Source organism: Pteropus vampyrus, unplaced genomic scaffold (assembly GCF_000151845.1).
Source record: "Pteropus vampyrus isolate Shadow unplaced genomic scaffold, Pvam_2.0 Scaffold103, whole genome shotgun sequence".
NCBI classification, from domain to species: Eukaryota; Metazoa; Chordata; class Mammalia; order Chiroptera; family Pteropodidae; genus Pteropus; species Pteropus vampyrus.
This window is the reverse complement of record NW_011888884.1, coordinates 846,554-863,565: the sequence shown is the minus strand read 5'-3', so window position 1 is coordinate 863,565 and position 17,012 is coordinate 846,554. Positions and strand designations below refer to the sequence as shown.

General features: G+C 40.4%; 1 protein-coding gene across 4 annotated transcripts; it reads right to left on the bottom strand.

Annotated features, from left to right (window-relative positions):
- Window positions 1-301: 301 nt before the first annotated feature.
- On the bottom strand, window positions 302-16,199 carry LOC105295320 (thioredoxin). 4 transcript variants are annotated; one of them, XM_023533459.1, is made up of 5 exons: window positions 16,029-16,199; window positions 11,187-11,291; window positions 10,666-10,725; window positions 3,615-3,677; window positions 302-559 (listed from the first exon to the last, which is right to left on the bottom strand). In XM_023533459.1, exons 1-5 carry the CDS (start codon window positions 16,050-16,052, stop codon window positions 338-340), a joined length of 474 nt encoding a protein of 157 aa, XP_023389227.1. In that variant the 5' UTR covers window positions 16,053-16,199; the 3' UTR covers window positions 302-337. The 4 variants fall into 4 exon arrangements, with proteins under 4 accessions (XP_023389227.1, XP_023389228.1, XP_011363234.1 ...); XM_023533460.1 differs by lacking the exon at window positions 3,615-3,677 and adding an exon at window positions 808-870; XM_011364932.2 differs by having other exon boundaries at window positions 359-557; window positions 3,612-3,677.
- Between the last annotated feature and the right edge of the window lie 813 nt (window positions 16,200-17,012).

Here is a 17,012-nt window from a genome sequence, read left to right as displayed (position 1 = left end):
TCATTGGAACCTTTGGGACAGGAATCTCCAACTAGAGAAACAACTGCTTCCTGGGTGGACATCCGTTTTTGTCATGCTGATCGTTCAGAGAGCATAGGAGATTTGCCTGCTAGAACAGAGAAAACGCTTTTCTCTGTTCATTAGTGTGTTAAAACTCTATTTTAACCCTTATCTATTATCTGCATTGCCCCAACAAGATTTTCCTAGAAATACGCTGACAGTAATACTAGAAAAAAAAAAAGTAACCTACAATGTTATTAAAAAGTGACCGAGAATATATGAAAATAATCAAGACACTAAATATCATCTAATGGCTACCTTTCATTTATTCTGAAAGCTAGTCAAAGACACCAGGCAGTTTTAAAAAGGGTAGAATTAATATTTTATTCTCATTTGTAACCAGATGGGAGTTGAGTATAGTTTTTCCTTTTTGTAAATTAGAAAAAAAATTACAAGATTTAAAGAGCCAATGGCTGGCTATGTTTTTAGAATAATTAGATGAATTCATTGATGGTGGATTCAAGTTTTTCCTTATTAGCTCCAGAAAATTCACCCACCTGTTAAGAGAATATTGAATTGACATTAGATGGCAGCATTATATCCTTATTTTGTGCATAAGACATGATCACAGAATGGGGGGTGGGGAGTTGGAGGCAGGGGAGAAGTATAATCTTATAATAAATAGTCTTAAAAGTAGTCAATGGGGACATGCTTCCTAGTATGAAGGAATAAGTCACTTGAGTTTCTTCATTTTATACCACATTTTCCTATTATTCAGTTTTCTTCAAGGTCCGAAGTACCTACCTTTTTTCCATTTTTAAAAAACTGGAAGGTTGGCATGCATTTGACTTCACACTCTGAAGCAACATCCTATGGGGGGAGGTGATAGTGGGAGAGAAGATAAAAACAAGACTGAGTATTGAGCTTTGACAGAAGGAATTCAAAATCCAAAAAAGGATTCTTTTGTTATATAATGCCACATCTCTGTACTAGCACTTTATTTTAACAAATAAAAATCGACAATGAATATAATGGTAGCACAGAGGCCAAAATAGTTATATTATCAATTAAAGTTCTCACTAATATGTACTCTGACTTCTGAGGTACACCAAGAGCAGAATGCTACCATTGTCTGATACTACACAGTCATTCAATAAGCTCTTTAGTCCAATTGTATCTTGGCTATTTCAGGTATCATAGAGAAACAAAAATAAATTCTGTAATTATACTCAAGATTATAAACCCAGCTATTCTTCAGAATTAGTACCTCTCATCTTTGCTCATAGTTTTTCCAGTTTGATGATGGGAGTGAGGTATAGAGACGATTATCATAAAGGCTAAAGTCCAAGGTCAGCAAGAAGAACAATTTAATTGCAAAAGAACTATTCAAGAACAAAGTCATAGTAATCTAAAAGGGCACACTGATTTTTCTGTTTATTTTTAATTAGAAGTTCACTTGTATATTCCCAAACCTGGCTGCACTGTCAGAGCCACCTGAAGGGCACTACAAGGTTCCCCAAGACAACTCTGTCCCCCTACCCCCAATAAATCAGCGTTAAGTTGAACCCTAGGTGACAATAATGCTCTGACCTTTGCGAGCCGCCCAGCTTAGAGAAAAATGGACAAACTCCTAACATTGCAAAGTGGGCTAGGCGGTGCATATATTCTCTTCTAGATGTGGCTCTTCTCTAAGGAGCTTTCTGCAGCTCTAAGGTCACTGAAGTATCAAGTGTTCTTTGATTTTGATAAAGGAACACAAAGTGAGAACTTTTACCTCCCCACTCTCAATACCTTCTTCACGCAGGGTTTGGAGGGAAAAGCCATGAAAATGGTTGGGTTTGGACAAGTGTTTCAAGTGAAGAGGTCCATGTAGGGATTGACAATGCCACCTTGGCACTGAAATGAGGATCATGTAAGAAATGGAGAACCTCATGGCCCCTAAGCAGCAAAAACTGAAGGACAACCATTGAGGAGGCAGAGTCCCCAGAGCCAGAGCAAGGAAACCAAAGCACTTTCAAGCTACACAGCTACAACACAGCTACAAACACTGTGACGGCTTCCAGTTTGGGGGTTGAAGAATTAAAAACGGAGCAGTCTCTGTGATGAGCCACCAACAGATAGTACCTGCTGGCCTAGCTTCACCTCCTCTGAGCCTGGGAATGGTGGCTGTACATCTTGATGGAGTTGCATGTGTATTGTTCCTAGCTTGAAGAAAACCAGATAACCTTTACTTTTTTCTTAAGTGCTGGCAAAAAGAGGCACAGGGACAGTAATGGCTGGAATAAAAATGGCCAGTATGTACTAAATGCCTCCTATGTTTCAGAAAACTTGGCTCCCAGTCACTGGAAGCGACTGAGTCTAGTCAATGTTTTCAGATTCTGGACACCTTAGACCTCACCTAGCCAGAGATCAGCATTCCTTTGTCGGCACAGCTGTTTAACTTACAGTAAAACAAATCATTAAAAAGTTAAAACAAAACAAAACAAAACAAAACTCAGAGAAGGGGTGTCAACGCTAGGTACATCCTTAAGTGTTATTTAAACTGTGTTCATATACTTTATTTTTTAAACTCCTGCCATGTCTTCTTTACATGGTAAAATTTTTAAGCATTAAGAATTTTCTTTCATTAGATGTGAAAGTGATTTTGTGAAAGGTGACACAGGTCCATTCCATAATTTAATCAACCACAATGGGCTTTTAGGTTATTTCCAATTTATGTACATCCTTGTGAATAAATTCTCAGACACATTCCTGGGCAAAAACCTTGAAGTGAAACTGCTGGATTTAAGATCATTTTCACTCTTAACTAACATCAGCAACTTTACATTCTATGCAGACAAAGTGGAAGAGGGAAGCCATTTATATTCTCTCCTAGCTACTGTAAATATTTTATTCATGCACCTAAATATATACAGTTGACCCTGGAACAACACAGGTTTGAACTGTGTAGGTCCACTCATACATAGATTTTTAAATACAGTATTTGAAATGTATTATCTTTTCCTTACGAACACTTTCTTTTCTCTAGCTTATTTTATTGCAAGAATACAGTATATAATATACATAACACATAAAATGTGTGTTAATCAACTGTTTGTTCTCAGTAAGGCTCGTGGTCAAGAGTAGGCTATTAGTAGTTAAGTTTTGGGGGAATCAAAATATACACACAGATTTTCAACTGCATGGGGAGTCAGTGCCTCTAATCCCCAAATTGTTCAAGGGTTAATTGTACTTTATAAAACCCATGCTATATATTGTTACTGGGTATAACATACATATGATAAACTTTTCCCCGTGAAAATGTATATAATCATTTTTTATGGTCCCATAGCAGTCACCATATTAATGCATCATCATCTTAACTAATCCACTTGGTCAAGATGTAAAGGACTTTGATTCTGCCTAATGTAAATACTTTAATCTTCATATACAAATATCTCTACACTCTGGTTCAATCCCCATCCCCATATAGAATTGCTAAGAGAAAGAACATGCTCATTTTAAAGGCCCTAGATACATACTATTCGACTATCTTCCAAGGAGTTTGTGTCAATGTATCTTATACCACATTTTCCTATTATTCAGTTTTCTTCAAGGTCCGAAGTACCTACCTTTTTTCCATTTTTAAAAAACTGGAAGGTTGGCATGCATTTGACTTCACACTCTGAAGCAACATCCTATGGGGGGAGGTGATAGTGGGAGAGAAGATAAAAACAAGACTGAGTATTGAGCTTTGACAGAAGGAATTCAAAATCCAAAAAAGGATTCTTTTGTTATATAATGCCACATCTCTGTACTAGGACTTTATTTTAACAAATAAAAATCGACAATGAATATAATGGTAGCACAGAGGCCAAAATAGTTATATTATCAATTAAAATTCTCACTAATACGTACTCTGACTTCTGAGGTACACCAAGAGCAGAATGCTACCATTATCTGATACTACACAGTCATTCAATAAGCTCTTCAGTCCAATTGTATCTTGGCTATTTCAGGTATCATAGAGAAACAAAAATAAATTCTGTAATTATACTCAAGATTATAAACCCAGCTATTCTTCAGAATTAGTACCTCTCATCTTTGCTCATAGTTTTTCCAGTTTGATGATGGGAGTGAGGTATAGAGACGATTATCATAAAGGCTAAAGTCCAAGGTCAGCAAGAGGAACAATTTAATTGCAAAAGAACTATTCAAGAACAAAGTCATAGTAATCTAAAAGGGCACACTGATTTTTCTGTTTATTTTTAATTAGAAGTTCACTTGTATATTCCCAAACCTGGCTGCACTGTCAGAGCCACCTGAAGGGCACTACAAGGTTCCCCAAGACAACTCTGTCCCCCTACCCCCAATAAATCAGCGTTAAGTTGAACCCTAGGTGACAATAATGCTCTGACCTTTGCGAGCCGCCCAGCTTAGAGAAAAATGGACAAACTCCTAACATTGCAAAGTGGGCTAGGCGGTGCATATATTCTCTTCTAGATGTGGCTCTTATCTAAGGAGCTTTCTGCAGCTCTAAGGTCACTGAAGTATCAAGTGTTCTTTGATTTTGATAAAGGAACACAAAGTGAGAACTTTTACCTCCCCACTCTCAATACCTTCTTCACGCAGGGTTTGGAGGGAAAAGCCATGAAAATGGTTGGGTTTGGACAAGTGTTTCAAGTGAAGAGGTCCATGTAGGGATTGACAATGCCACCTTGGCACTGAAATGAGGATCATGTAAGAAATGGAGAACCTCATGGCCCCTAAGCAGCAAAAACTGAAGGACAACCATTGAGGAGGCAGAGTCCCCAGAGCCAGAGCAAGGAAACCAAAGCACTTTCAAGCTACACAGCTACAACACAGCTACAAACACTGTGACGGCTTCCAGTTTGGGGGTTGAAGAATTAAAAACGGAGCAGTCTCTGTGATGAGCCACCAACAGATAGTACCTGCTGGCCTAGCTTCACCTCCTCTGAGCCTGGGAATGGTGGCTGTACATCTTGATGGAGTTGCATGTGTATTGTTCCTAGCTTGAAGAAAACCAGATAACCTTTACTTTTTTCTTAAGTGCTGGCAAAAAGAGGCACAGGGACAGTAATGGCTGGAATAAAAATGGCCAGTATGTACTAAATGCCTCCTATGTTTCAGAAAACTTGGCTCCCAGTCACTGGAAGCGACTGAGTCTAGTCAATGTTTTCAGATTCTGGACACCTTAGACCTCACCTAGCCAGAGATCAGCATTCCTTTGTCGGCACAGCTGTTTAACTTACAGTAAAACAAATCATTAAAAAGTTAAAACAAAACAAAACAAAACAAAACTCAGAGAAGGGGTGTCAACGCTAGGTACATCCTTAAGTGTTATTTAAACTGTGTTCATATACTTTATTTTTTAAACTCCTGCCATGTCTTCTTTACATGGTAAAATTTTTAAGCATTAAGAATTTTCTTTCATTAGATGTGAAAGTGATTTTGTGAAAGGTGACACAGGTCCATTCCATAATTTAATCAACCACAATGGGCTTTTAGGTTATTTCCAATTTATGTACATCCTTGTGAATAAATTCTCAGACACATTCCTGGGCAAAAACCTTGAAGTGAAACTGCTGGATTTAAGATCATTTTCACTCTTAACTAACATCAGCAACTTTACATTCTATGCAGACAAAGTGGAAGAGGGAAGCCATTTATATTCTCTCCTAGCTACTGTAAATATTTTATTCATGCACCTAAATATATACAGTTGACCCTGGAACAACACAGGTTTGAACTGTGTAGGTCCACTCATACATAGATTTTTAAATACAGTATTTGAAATGTATTATCTTTTCCTTACGAACACTTTCTTTTCTCTAGCTTATTTTATTGCAAGAATACAGTATATAATATACATAACATATAAAATGTGTGTTAATCAACTGTTTGTTCTCAGTAAGGCTCGTGGTCAAGAGTAGGCTATTAGTAGTTAAGTTTTGGGGGAATCAAAATATACACACAGATTTTCAACTGCATGGGGAGTCAGTGCCTCTAATCCCCAAATTGTTCAAGGGTTAATTGTACTTTATAAAACCCATGCTATATATTGTTACTGGGTATAATATACATATGATAAACTTTTCCCCGTGAAAATGTATATAATCATTTTTTATGGTCCCATAGCAGTCACCATATTAATGCATCATCATCTTAACTAATCCACTTGGTCAAGACGTAAAGGACTTTGATTCTGCCTAATGTAACTACTTTAATCTTCATATACAAATATCTCTACACTCTGGTTCAATCCCCATCCCCATATAGAATTGCTAAGAGAAAGAACATGCTCATTTTAAAGGCCCTAGATACATACTATTCGACTACCTTCCAAGGAGTTTGTGTCAATGTATCAGTATTATGATTTTTGCCATCCAGGTTAAGACTGCATACAATCAAATCCATCAGCCCTTCCCTACTCCATTCACTAAAAGCACGGGCTCTATTGATTTAGCATCAAACAGACTTCGGTTCTGTGAAAGAACTTGTCCAGGTCTATTTCCTCAATGGCAAAAGTGAGTAACAGTTACATTCTTAAGACTACAATAGACAGGGTGGTTAATGTGCTTGACAGTGTCTGCCATCTCTATGTGTTCAGTATTCTCTAGGATTTTTGTTTAATTTTTTTCTAGATTTTACTGGGGAATAAAGAACGAGGTAGAGATACGTCTTAACCCCAAATGGTTAATCACTCACTATTATTGGTTAAACAGACTTGGTTCTATTTTTTTGGACTTTCTATTCCATGGATCTACATTATACGCCGGCTACAAAAACACACTGTTTTAATTAGTGTAGCTAATATATTTTATTTTTATGGATCTTGCTCTTTCCCATCCTCTACATCTTCTCTCCCAATTATTTTTTAAAAATACTTTGCAGGATTTTCCTGAGTACATTATTTCAGAATATCATGATCAATTTCCCCAAAATGTCCGATTGAGTTAAAGTTAGATAAATTTGGGGGTACTGTCATTTTAATAACACTAAGTCAACATTCAGCAATACACCTATTAAAATCTTCTATGGCCCTGAAAATTTAGTAGTTCCATAACTAATATTTAATCTTTGCTGTCTGAAGTTAATATTTTACTTTTGTTTTCTACTTCTTGTTCTATGGACTAGTTTGCCTATTTCTGTAGTGATTTGAAAGATATGCATAGTTAAAAATTACCTTTGAGGGTTTAAAAACATTCTTATCACTTCCCTCAGAAACAGAAAGCTAGCCATTACACCCCTACTTCCTGTTTTTTGGTAAGCAATCTGGAATTGTAAACTGACACGTAGCAAAATTCACTCTTTGGGGAGTGTACAAACTCTGAATTTTGACAAATGCAGTCATATAAAAACCACCCAAATCAAGATACAAAACAATTCCCTCACTCCCCTAAAGTTTCTTTTAGCAGTTCCTTTGAAGTCAACTACCTCCTCCAACCCCAAGCCCTAATATGTTCTCGATCCCTACAGTTTTGCCCAATCTCAGATTTTTACTAGTAAATGTAACAAGATTACATTTTTACCTTATTAATTGTATTGGTTTCTGTAACGTCTATTAACTCATTCCTGGCTCTTCTAATCAAAATAGAAACACATGGTATCATTCTAAAAGGCTGTAAAACTATTAGGTCTAAATTACTTTGTTTCTTGTTTTAATTACAAAAGTATCATACCCTGCAAAGAGTTGAGAGTAATCTGTTAAAAAGAAATAAGATCAGTCTATCATTTCCAAAAGAGTTAGTACTCATACTTTTCTATGAATACCAAATTATTTTCTTTGTGAACCACTTATGTGTCCATGCCTCCTACTTGTCTATTTGAATCTATTACAGCTAAAAGATAATTTTTTCCTATCAAGTGTTTATAGCTCCCTCTATTGAAACTGTATGTTGCTTGCCCCAAAGACATTATAAAAGACTCTGGGTCTGAAGTTCATGGTCAGGAATTATCTGCATAAAAAATTTAAAAAATAATTCGGTCATTAAACAGCCCTTCTAGTTAATGATCTAATTTTCAGAAATGACATCAATGTAATTTTTATACCTTATCTGTGTTCTCTTAGAGTTGAAACGAGGAATTGGTTTTACCTAACATTCCAAAGTAAAACGAAGATCCACACATGTAATGTACGAATTCCACAGGGAAAAAATAACCCACTGCTTGTTTAACGAACTGCCTTTTGTTTGAATTGCCTGCCTTGCTAATTCTACTGAACGACCCGGTGAGTAGGAGCTAACAGATTGCTGCTATGTGTACGTGCTGTCCAAAGGGTTGCAGGATTAGCTCAATTTTTAACTCTGCAACAGACTCATAAAGCTATTTAGACGGTTGTAATAGTCATTAAAGGTATTCCAAGAAAAAGATACCACATGTTGCTTAATCTTTAGGAAGTGAAAGGTCCCACAGCTTGAAGTGAGAGGGTCACTTCAAGCTGTGGAAACTTTCAGGGTGATTATGAGTACGCCAACCAGATATGAAGAAACAGCTCTGGCATACGGGAGTCCTTGACTGCTCTGTATATCTACTTCCCAAAGGTTTGAACTGAGGCAATAAGAGCATCTGTCCTCGGTCCAGCACGGTCCACTGGCTTTGCCTTGTCTGACCTGCTTCTCCTTCTGTGCCACACTACAGTCTGATTGTCTGTTCAGCGGGGGTGCTAAGAAACTTCTCATAGTTACCGTGAGGATTAAATGACATAAGGCACACAGAGAGCCTACCACAGCACCTAGCACAGGGCATGGCTTTCAAATAAAAACGCATCCAGTTGCTGTGCGACAGGGTCAGCACTAGGAAATTTCTCTACTTCCTCTCAGGTGCCATTTTCACCTGGTTAAGGTGACCACAGAAAAGATAAAATGGTGAGACTTAGGTTAAAACAGGGAGCAAGGTTTTTCTCACAAACACGTGCTATTTATTCTCGGTTCTTTTTTTCTAAAACTCTGGGATGCATCAGCCCAATAACTTAACAACCATACAACATCCATTCTGCATCTACAGCATGCTAGGCAGGTGAGCTTGGTGAAGAAACAAGATGAATAAGAGGGTCCCTGACTCCAAGGAACTGATGGTAAAGGACAAAGAGGTCACTATAATAATAGCTAAGATTCAGTGAGTACTTAACATGTGCCAGGCACGGTCCTAAGCACTTAGTAGGATTACCACATTTAACCTTGACTACCCTATGATGTTGGATTAACACTGCCATTTTGCAAAGATCAAACCGAGGCACAGGAAAGATTAAAAAAAAACTTACCCATGCCTGAAGAGCTGATGAGGAACAGAGCTCAGAAATAAAGCAAGCAGCCTAGAAGCAGGACCCTCGCCCCCCACTACTATACATACAAGAGGAAAAGAGAGGCAGAGGACGTCATGGGGACACAGGAAGGGAAACTAAACTAGTTTGGGGGTATAAACTGGAGAAGAGTTCCTAGAGAAGAGGTGAGGCTTATGCCTTGGAGTCTGTCAGATAGGAAAGGAAAAGATGGGCCAGGTAAAGAAGATAGTACAGACAAATGTGGAATCAGAAAGTACAGCTATATACCAGCTTTTATTGCCCCTTTCGTCTTTTTATCGATAGTCTGTGTTTGCTCAATGAATAAGCAAACTTGACAGGTTAATAAGGCACATACTAAGATCTGATCACAGAGGAAAAACAAAGCTCAAGGAAGAGAGAGTAATCTAGAGCAGAAGTCATTGTGCCAGTTCTGGAACCGAGGTCTAGCACCTTCATTGCCACATCATACCCTAAACCCCTCCTGCCCCACTGGGGCTAAGAAAAAAGGCCCACCTATCTGTAAAGAGCCCCCGGGTGATACATCTCGGCAGGCTCTCCTAGTTCAGCGGGCTGTGTGAGAGGCAAGGTCATCTGCTGGGAACCTGGTCTGCACCTACCACACGACGGAACTTCCTCTAAAGTGCGGTGGTGACAGCAAGGGCTGGGAAGCCAAATGACCCTATCTGAAATCTTCGCTCTGCCACTGTACCTCCAAAAATAACCTCTCTGTGTTTTTCTCATCTGTAATGCGGATGAAAACACCAAGGTTTAAATGAATCAATACTTGTAAACCACAGAGAACAGTGCCTCGCACAAAAAGTGAACAGGCATTTGTTAATTAAACCAACCTGGAATTTCCCCCCTAATTATCCTCTCAGCTCTCTACTAGGCACCTTGGTGTTTGTTCTTTAAACCATTTGGGTTTTCCTAATTGATGTAAATCAACCAATACTAGAATAAGTTTGCGAATATACTTTCTCATGCAGTTAGTTCACGAAGAACTTTAAAGGTGGTCTCCCGATTTGGTGATACCATCCACTCTCTGGCTTTAGCTGTCATGATCAAATTCAGTTTCTATGTATGGAGCACCTCAATGTTCGGTAGAATGTGTAGGCTTTTAGAAAGATAAGTAACTGGTAAGTAAGGTACAGAAGCCTCAACCATCTATTTTTCTGCTTATTTTACGATGTGATATATACATAGTTCCTGATATATAGGGTTATGTTCATGATTGTCACAATTACCTGTTCTTCCAGAACAAAACTTTTTAGTTAGGTCTGTAGTTCTAGTATTACTTGACATATTTATGAAACAATTACTTGCAACTCAGAGAAAAAAGTCTGTGAAAAGTTCAGTAGTATTCCAAATTTCCAGCCACATACCTGACAGTCATCCACATCTACTTCAAGGAACACCACGTTGGAATACTTTTCAGAGAGGGACTGGAAAATTTAAAATGAAAAATACACAAGGATTTAGAACTCGGTAATGGCAATCGATATACTCAACCTTCTTAAATGGAAACTTAATGAATGGAAATTAATTAAAGATCCAAAAAATTTAGGGAGTAGGTAAGCATAAAGGATGTACATTTTATTTGAATCATATTCCTCCTAGTATGAAATGATTTGGTACACTGACTTCTGAAGACTGCATTTCAAATAGGGCAGGGCCCACGTTTCAACTTAAAGAAAAGCCAAAACATGTAAGACAACAAAATTAGCTTCTGAAAGTTGTCTTCAATGGGTTACAGGTGTCGAAGCTCAAGTGTTACACTATTCCTTTCAGACCGAAGATCCAACATCAAGAAAAAAACCCAAACCCTTTAACTGTCCTTCTTTCCTGGCTTTGTGACCACCCAAATAACAAATTCCTTACAAAGCAGACGTTGTTTAATACTCACATGAAAGAAAGGCTTGATCATTTTGCAAGGCCCACACCATGTGGCTGAGAAGTCAACTACAACGAGTTTACTTCCTGCACTGGTCAAGGCTTCCTCAAAAGCATCCTAAGATGAGAAAAAGGCATACGTGTTAAAAAGCCCCGATAAAACCCAATAAAGCACAATTCGAAGTTCCTGCTTTTAGGGCCTATTTTTTAATAAAAAAACAAACAAACAAACCCCAAACTATAAAAAAGCCCTACAGTGTTGTTTTTAGTATTAGATAAGATGAAACAAGTATGTGTACAGTATATCAATATTCATGTCTTCATGAATATTTTATACAATTATAAAATATTAATTGGTTAATCTATATCCACACTAAGCTTAAGAAACAAAAAGACATTTGTATTAAAAAGTTTCCACTTCAAATCTAAGTATATCGTAGATGTTCACTAAATGCTTATCAATTGACAAGGGGTTACTTGAAGTCACAAGGGCACAGTTTTGCTGCCAACTACACCACTACCGGTTAAGAAAAAAAAGCTAACACTTTTTGATTAAACTAATATTTTCTATGGTGGAACAATCCGAAAGCTCATATCAAGGAAAATAACACCCTCCAAATCCCTACCCTCAATCTCTGGTTGACATTAAGCATATTTCCTTGTGTTCTTTTTTTTAATTTATGGTGACATTGGTTAACAAAATCTAGGAAGCTTCAGGTGTACGATTTAACAGTAAAGCATACATATATCCTTATATTCTTTCTAATGGAGTTTCCAGAGTTGAGATTGTACGGTTGATAGTTAATTTCTGCCCTTTATCTCAAAACCTGTCCTCGCTGTTGACCAAATGAAAGCGTTTTAGTTCCTCACAAGGAATGCATGTTAAATAAAGTTCCACCAACAGAAATGTTCAAGAAATCCCTTACCACCAACCTCCTTGAAAAATTTACCAGTGGTTTTGATATTGTAACCCTAGGAACTTAACCTCATTTCACAACTAGTCAGTGACGGCTAACCAAAACCCAGGCAAATTAGTCACAATTAGTCAGTGATGGCTGACCAAAACCCGGGCAACGAAGAGAAATCAACACACAAACATTTATATCTGAAGTCTAGGTTTTCTTCAAGGGAAAAATGCTGGTCACATTGGCTTAATTAAAAACTAACGTTCCCCTCCTTTGAAAGCTAAGAATCATATCAGATCTGGTCAAATAAAAAAGGAAAGTAAATAAAGCACCATTAAAATCTAAAGTGAATGCTTCTGAAGTTCAGTTGCTTCTTTAGATTTCTAATTTCTACTTCATATTTTTTTTTTAGGGAAAAAATTCATAAATGGTGTTTTGAGAATGGCACATCATGACTTCTGTAACATTTTGAGTTATGCCAGTACAAACTCCCATCCTACCTTCGGGTGTGGGGGACAGAGTTAAGTTAGAAGTACAGAAGTTATATTTCCAAATCATCACCGAGTCTTCCAGATGAATTTCATTCAAAGCCTTTCCTAAGGTAATTTTTAGAAGGTCAAACAGTTATTCTATACATGCAAGATCCAGGTAAGACAGGATTAAAGTCAAGGAATGACACTATCTGCTCAGATAAATACAGCTGACAAGGGTTTGAACTATACGGGTCCACCTACATGCATTTTTCCCCCAATAAATGTGTATAGTACTGCAAATGATTTCCTAAATATTTTCTTTTCTCTAGCTTACTTTATTGTAAGAATATGGTATATAACATACAAAATATGTGTTAATTGACTATTTATGTTATTGGTAAGATTTTCGGTAAACAGCAGGCTATTAGGTAAAGTTTTGGGGAGTTAAAAGTTCTATGTGGATTTTTGACTGTGTGGGGGTCAGTGTCCCTAACCCCTGGTGTTGTTCAAGGGTCAACTGTACGTTGTTTTATGAACATGGTTAGCCCTCCGTAAATACTTGGTAGGATTACTTTCAACGTTGACTGTATTTCAAACACTCTAAAGGAATTCCCAAAACAATTCTGAATCTAATTCAAGCAAAACCACCTAAAGTTCTGAAAAGAAAAAAACGGTACCCAACAATAACTTTTGGCTTAACTGAACGCGAGTTACAGAACTAGGTATGTATAGATTTCACAAATTCTCTTCTCTTGATACTAAGTTTGCTTAAAACATACATAAGTTTGAAAATGAGTCAAGATTATCTTACTAAGAAGCAAACCACAATTTCTAGCTCCCAGAAACTAACAATTGAAGTTTAATAAAGGCCCCCATTAATGACACAAATATTTTGAAAACAAAGTGATGTAGTTGGGGTAGATAACAGCAGAATCTAGTATCTCTTTTCCTAAACATACCCATTCCAAAGGTAATTAATAAGCACAGGAGTGGTCTGTAAAGTACTTAGCAAAGTGCTTGTGTGTAGAAGATAGGAGTTTAATAAATGGCGGCTGCTATTAAAAAACAAACAAAATATGTGTCTGATTTCTTCCTCATCACATTATCCCAATTGTATCTGAAATAGATCCCAGTGGCTCCAAACTACCAGCACTTGAGTTGTCTTGGATGGGCAATGGCACCAAATTTAGTCTATCAGGACAAAATTCTAAAGTGTATTCGATATTTATTTACAAGTAACATTCAAATTAGTTTAACGTTTGATTAATGACTCTGGATTACAATTTTGAAGATCCACTGATTATCAGGGTCCTTGGGCCCCAGGCTGTAGTGCTTTTTTGAGGAACAAATTTCCCATCGCTCTTATACATCTTCTCATTGATGAGGGTAGGGTGCCATAACTATGATAATGAAAATAGGGAGACTGAAAGGTATGCTGCAAAAATTAATCAGTTTTCTGTTTGCAGCGTATGAATTCTGAGACAATTCAGACCCCTCAAAGGTCTTCTTACTCCTTTAATGAGTTCTCAACTGTTTCACCTTTTAGGCTATACTGAAGAGGTCAACAGACCCTGGAAAACCTCTCCTGCCACCCATAAACTGTGTCACTCAGCAGGTATCAGAAAAAAGTACATGGAACAAAACTTAATATTAAGGATCTCTCTTTTCAACAAATGAGAGGGTTGATAATTTTAATATAAAAGCTCACAATTTAAAAAATATCCCAATAGGAAAAAATTCATAAGGACAAGCAGATAACAGGCTACAATTTGCCAATCAACACATGTAGGAGAAAAAAGGTTCAAAGTCACTAATAGTTGAAAGTATTCAAATGAGAATGAGAATTTTTCTTACTAATAAGTTGGCCAAAGTTATGAGGCGGGGTGGGGAAGTCAGCATTAAAGGGCAAGGAGCACTCTCATAAGCTTCTTGGGGCATCTACAAACCGTGAAAGGTTCACATCCCAATCACTGCCCTCCAGACCCTAACGCGAGGAAACATCCTGAACTCTGTATAAAGCGTTCAGAATAAACTATTCACTGAGGAGACTGCCTAAATGCCCAGCAATGAGTTCAGATAACTGACATGATTACAGACTAATTACATGTAAAGTGTTCAGGCTAAATTAGGGGAGAAAAAAAGGCTCAGAAACAAAACAATATGTATAAAATAATATCAACCACTTGGTGGTCGCTTCTAGGAAATATAAGCTCTCTTCCCAAAATTTCTACAATGATCATACATGTTCTGATTATAAAAGTAAAACAAGGGACCATTACAGAGAAACTTCCGTTGCTGAAGCCCGCCCCAGCATCTAACAGGTCCCGCCACTCAAGGCAGGTGAGGAACCACCTTTCCCTTGCTTTACTGGGGGTGGGAGTACCGCAGGGTAAATAAAAGCTTTCGAAGGGTCTCCCACTGTTCGAGCATCAGTTTTCTCCCACTCACTTTTCTAGTTCTGCATTTAACATTTCTTGAGTGGCTACCGTATACTGGACACTATATTAGGCTGAGTTTTCGGAGCAGTATATTAGGCTCGCAATAACTCTCAAATGTGGAACACTTTTTGCCTTGCGCATTCCTAAAAGGACAGAACCACTATCTGGGTACCCGAAGCCCGACGAGCACACAGTAGTGCGTGGCTGCTCCCAGGGGCACTCCTGGCTTCAGTGAGACCCACCAAGAGTGGGTGAATCACAGAAGGGTAGGGCAGCAGAGGCCCCCAGGCCCTGCGCTGGGGACTGAGTCATTCCAAAGCCAGAGCTGCCGGAAACACGCCCAGCGCGGCAGGAGGAGGAGTCCCCAGGGCGCCACCCGAACCGCACTTCCTTGTGGCCACCTGGGCCCCTCTGGACACGGGGCCGGACTGGTACACACCAGGGGATGGGGTGGGGGGTCTCTGGCCCGGAGCCGCACCCTTTTCGACGATACAACACGCGTCATCTCTGGGGCCCGGCAGTGATGGAGGCGGCCGGGGGTCTCCGGCCTAGACCCGCTCTTAGAAAGCCCACCCAAGCCAGCGCGGGTGTATCACGCCGATTACTGGGAAGAGAGTGGCGGCCAGCAACCCCGTGCTTTCTCCAAGGGGCCCTCCATCTCCTTGCTCAGGTTCGTATCTGGATACAGATGGGGGCCAAAGACAGCCTCCCTGCATCCCTTCACCAACCGAGGTTTTCCACACTGGAGATGCAGGAGGCGCAGTAAGGGGGCGCCCAGACACTCCACGCGCACGGGCATCATCCCGGCGCTCTGGACACCCGACTCCACCCTCCAGGGGACCTCGCCCTTCTTCCTTCCTCCAGGGCATGCCCCGGCGCCTCGGGTGCGCCCGTACCCGGCTGTCTCGCAGTCCTAGGCCGAGTCACCGCGTCGCCTTCCCCCAGGGATGCGGAGGGGCGGCCTGCCCACCACCGGCCTATCGCCTCCCCCAGTCTCCGAGGCTGCGCGCGCGCCCTGGCCTTCCCCGAGAGCGCATACCTTGCTGTCGATCTGCTTCACCATGTTGGCGGCTGAGGTCTGACCAGTGACCGTAAGAAACGATGAACGCGGATGCAAAGCGATGTACGCGCTGGGAGAGCTCGCAGCCCGCCTTCCCTTTATAGTGACGGGGGAGTGGGCGGGCGCGCCCGGCGTGCGTGCGGCGGGGGCGCGCTCGCTCGGGCCTCCTGCGCCCGCCAAGACGCTGGACCAGGCCCCGCCTCCCCGGAGGGAGCCGCCGGAGGGAAGCGGGACGGCCGCCGGGGGCGGGGTTGGGGGTGGCGCTTGCAGGACGCGGCTCAAAGCTCCAGAAACCCACTGGGCCCGGAGCCTTCCGCGGCGTCCCCTTTCGGCACCCTAGCTGGGAGTGGGGTTCTGTGGGGGCTAGGAGCGACCTAAAGGGCGCATGCACTGTGAACAGCGTGGGGAGGCGGGAGGGCCAACCCCAGAGCCACAGTGTCACCTGGGAAGGGGTCAGCCACGCCTTAATAGAATGCTGCCAGGCTCGAGAAGAGGCCGCCTAGGCGGGGCTGAGTTCATGGTAAAGGCCCGCCGCGCCCCCGCCCATCAGCCCCATGATCCCCACAAAGTGCTGAGTAACCATGACCAGGAAATATATCTGCGTGTGGGTCCCCATATTCTTTCTGGACTTTAAAGCGACGGTTTTCTCTTCCTCTTCTTTCACTTTCGCCAATGAAGTCCTGCTTCAGAGTGACAGAGCAGTTTAGTACGGTAGAGATGGCCGGGAAACTAGGCTGGCTATGGAAGAGCAGACAGCTCCTTGTGGGATGTCAGTGCTGTGGGACTGACGTAGTTGTGACCTTGAGCAGGTCCTGACCTCCTGGTGCCTCAGTTTCACTTTCTGTGAAATGGTAATAATGGAAGAAAGTTCAGCCTAAGAAAAAGTCTTGTAAGAGTTTGTTGAAGCCAAACTGACAATTGCTGGGAAGCAGAATCTCAACACATTGAGATATTGCTCTGGAG

What these genes read in the sequence shown, in the direction of transcription:
- LOC105295320 (XM_023533459.1), bottom strand. Translation starts at nt 16,052, where the DNA reads ATGGTGAAGCAGATCGACAGCAAG. An exon ending in TGATCAAGCCTTTCTTTCAT is followed by an intron (nt 10,726 to 11,186) that starts GTGAGTATTAAA and finishes TAAATTTTCCAG; the next exon opens with TCCCTCTCTGAAAAGTATTC. An exon ending in AGTTTTTTAAAAATGGAAAA is followed by an intron (nt 560 to 3,614) that starts AAGGTAGGTACT and finishes TATTCTCTTAAC; the next exon opens with AGGTGGGTGAATTTTCTGGA.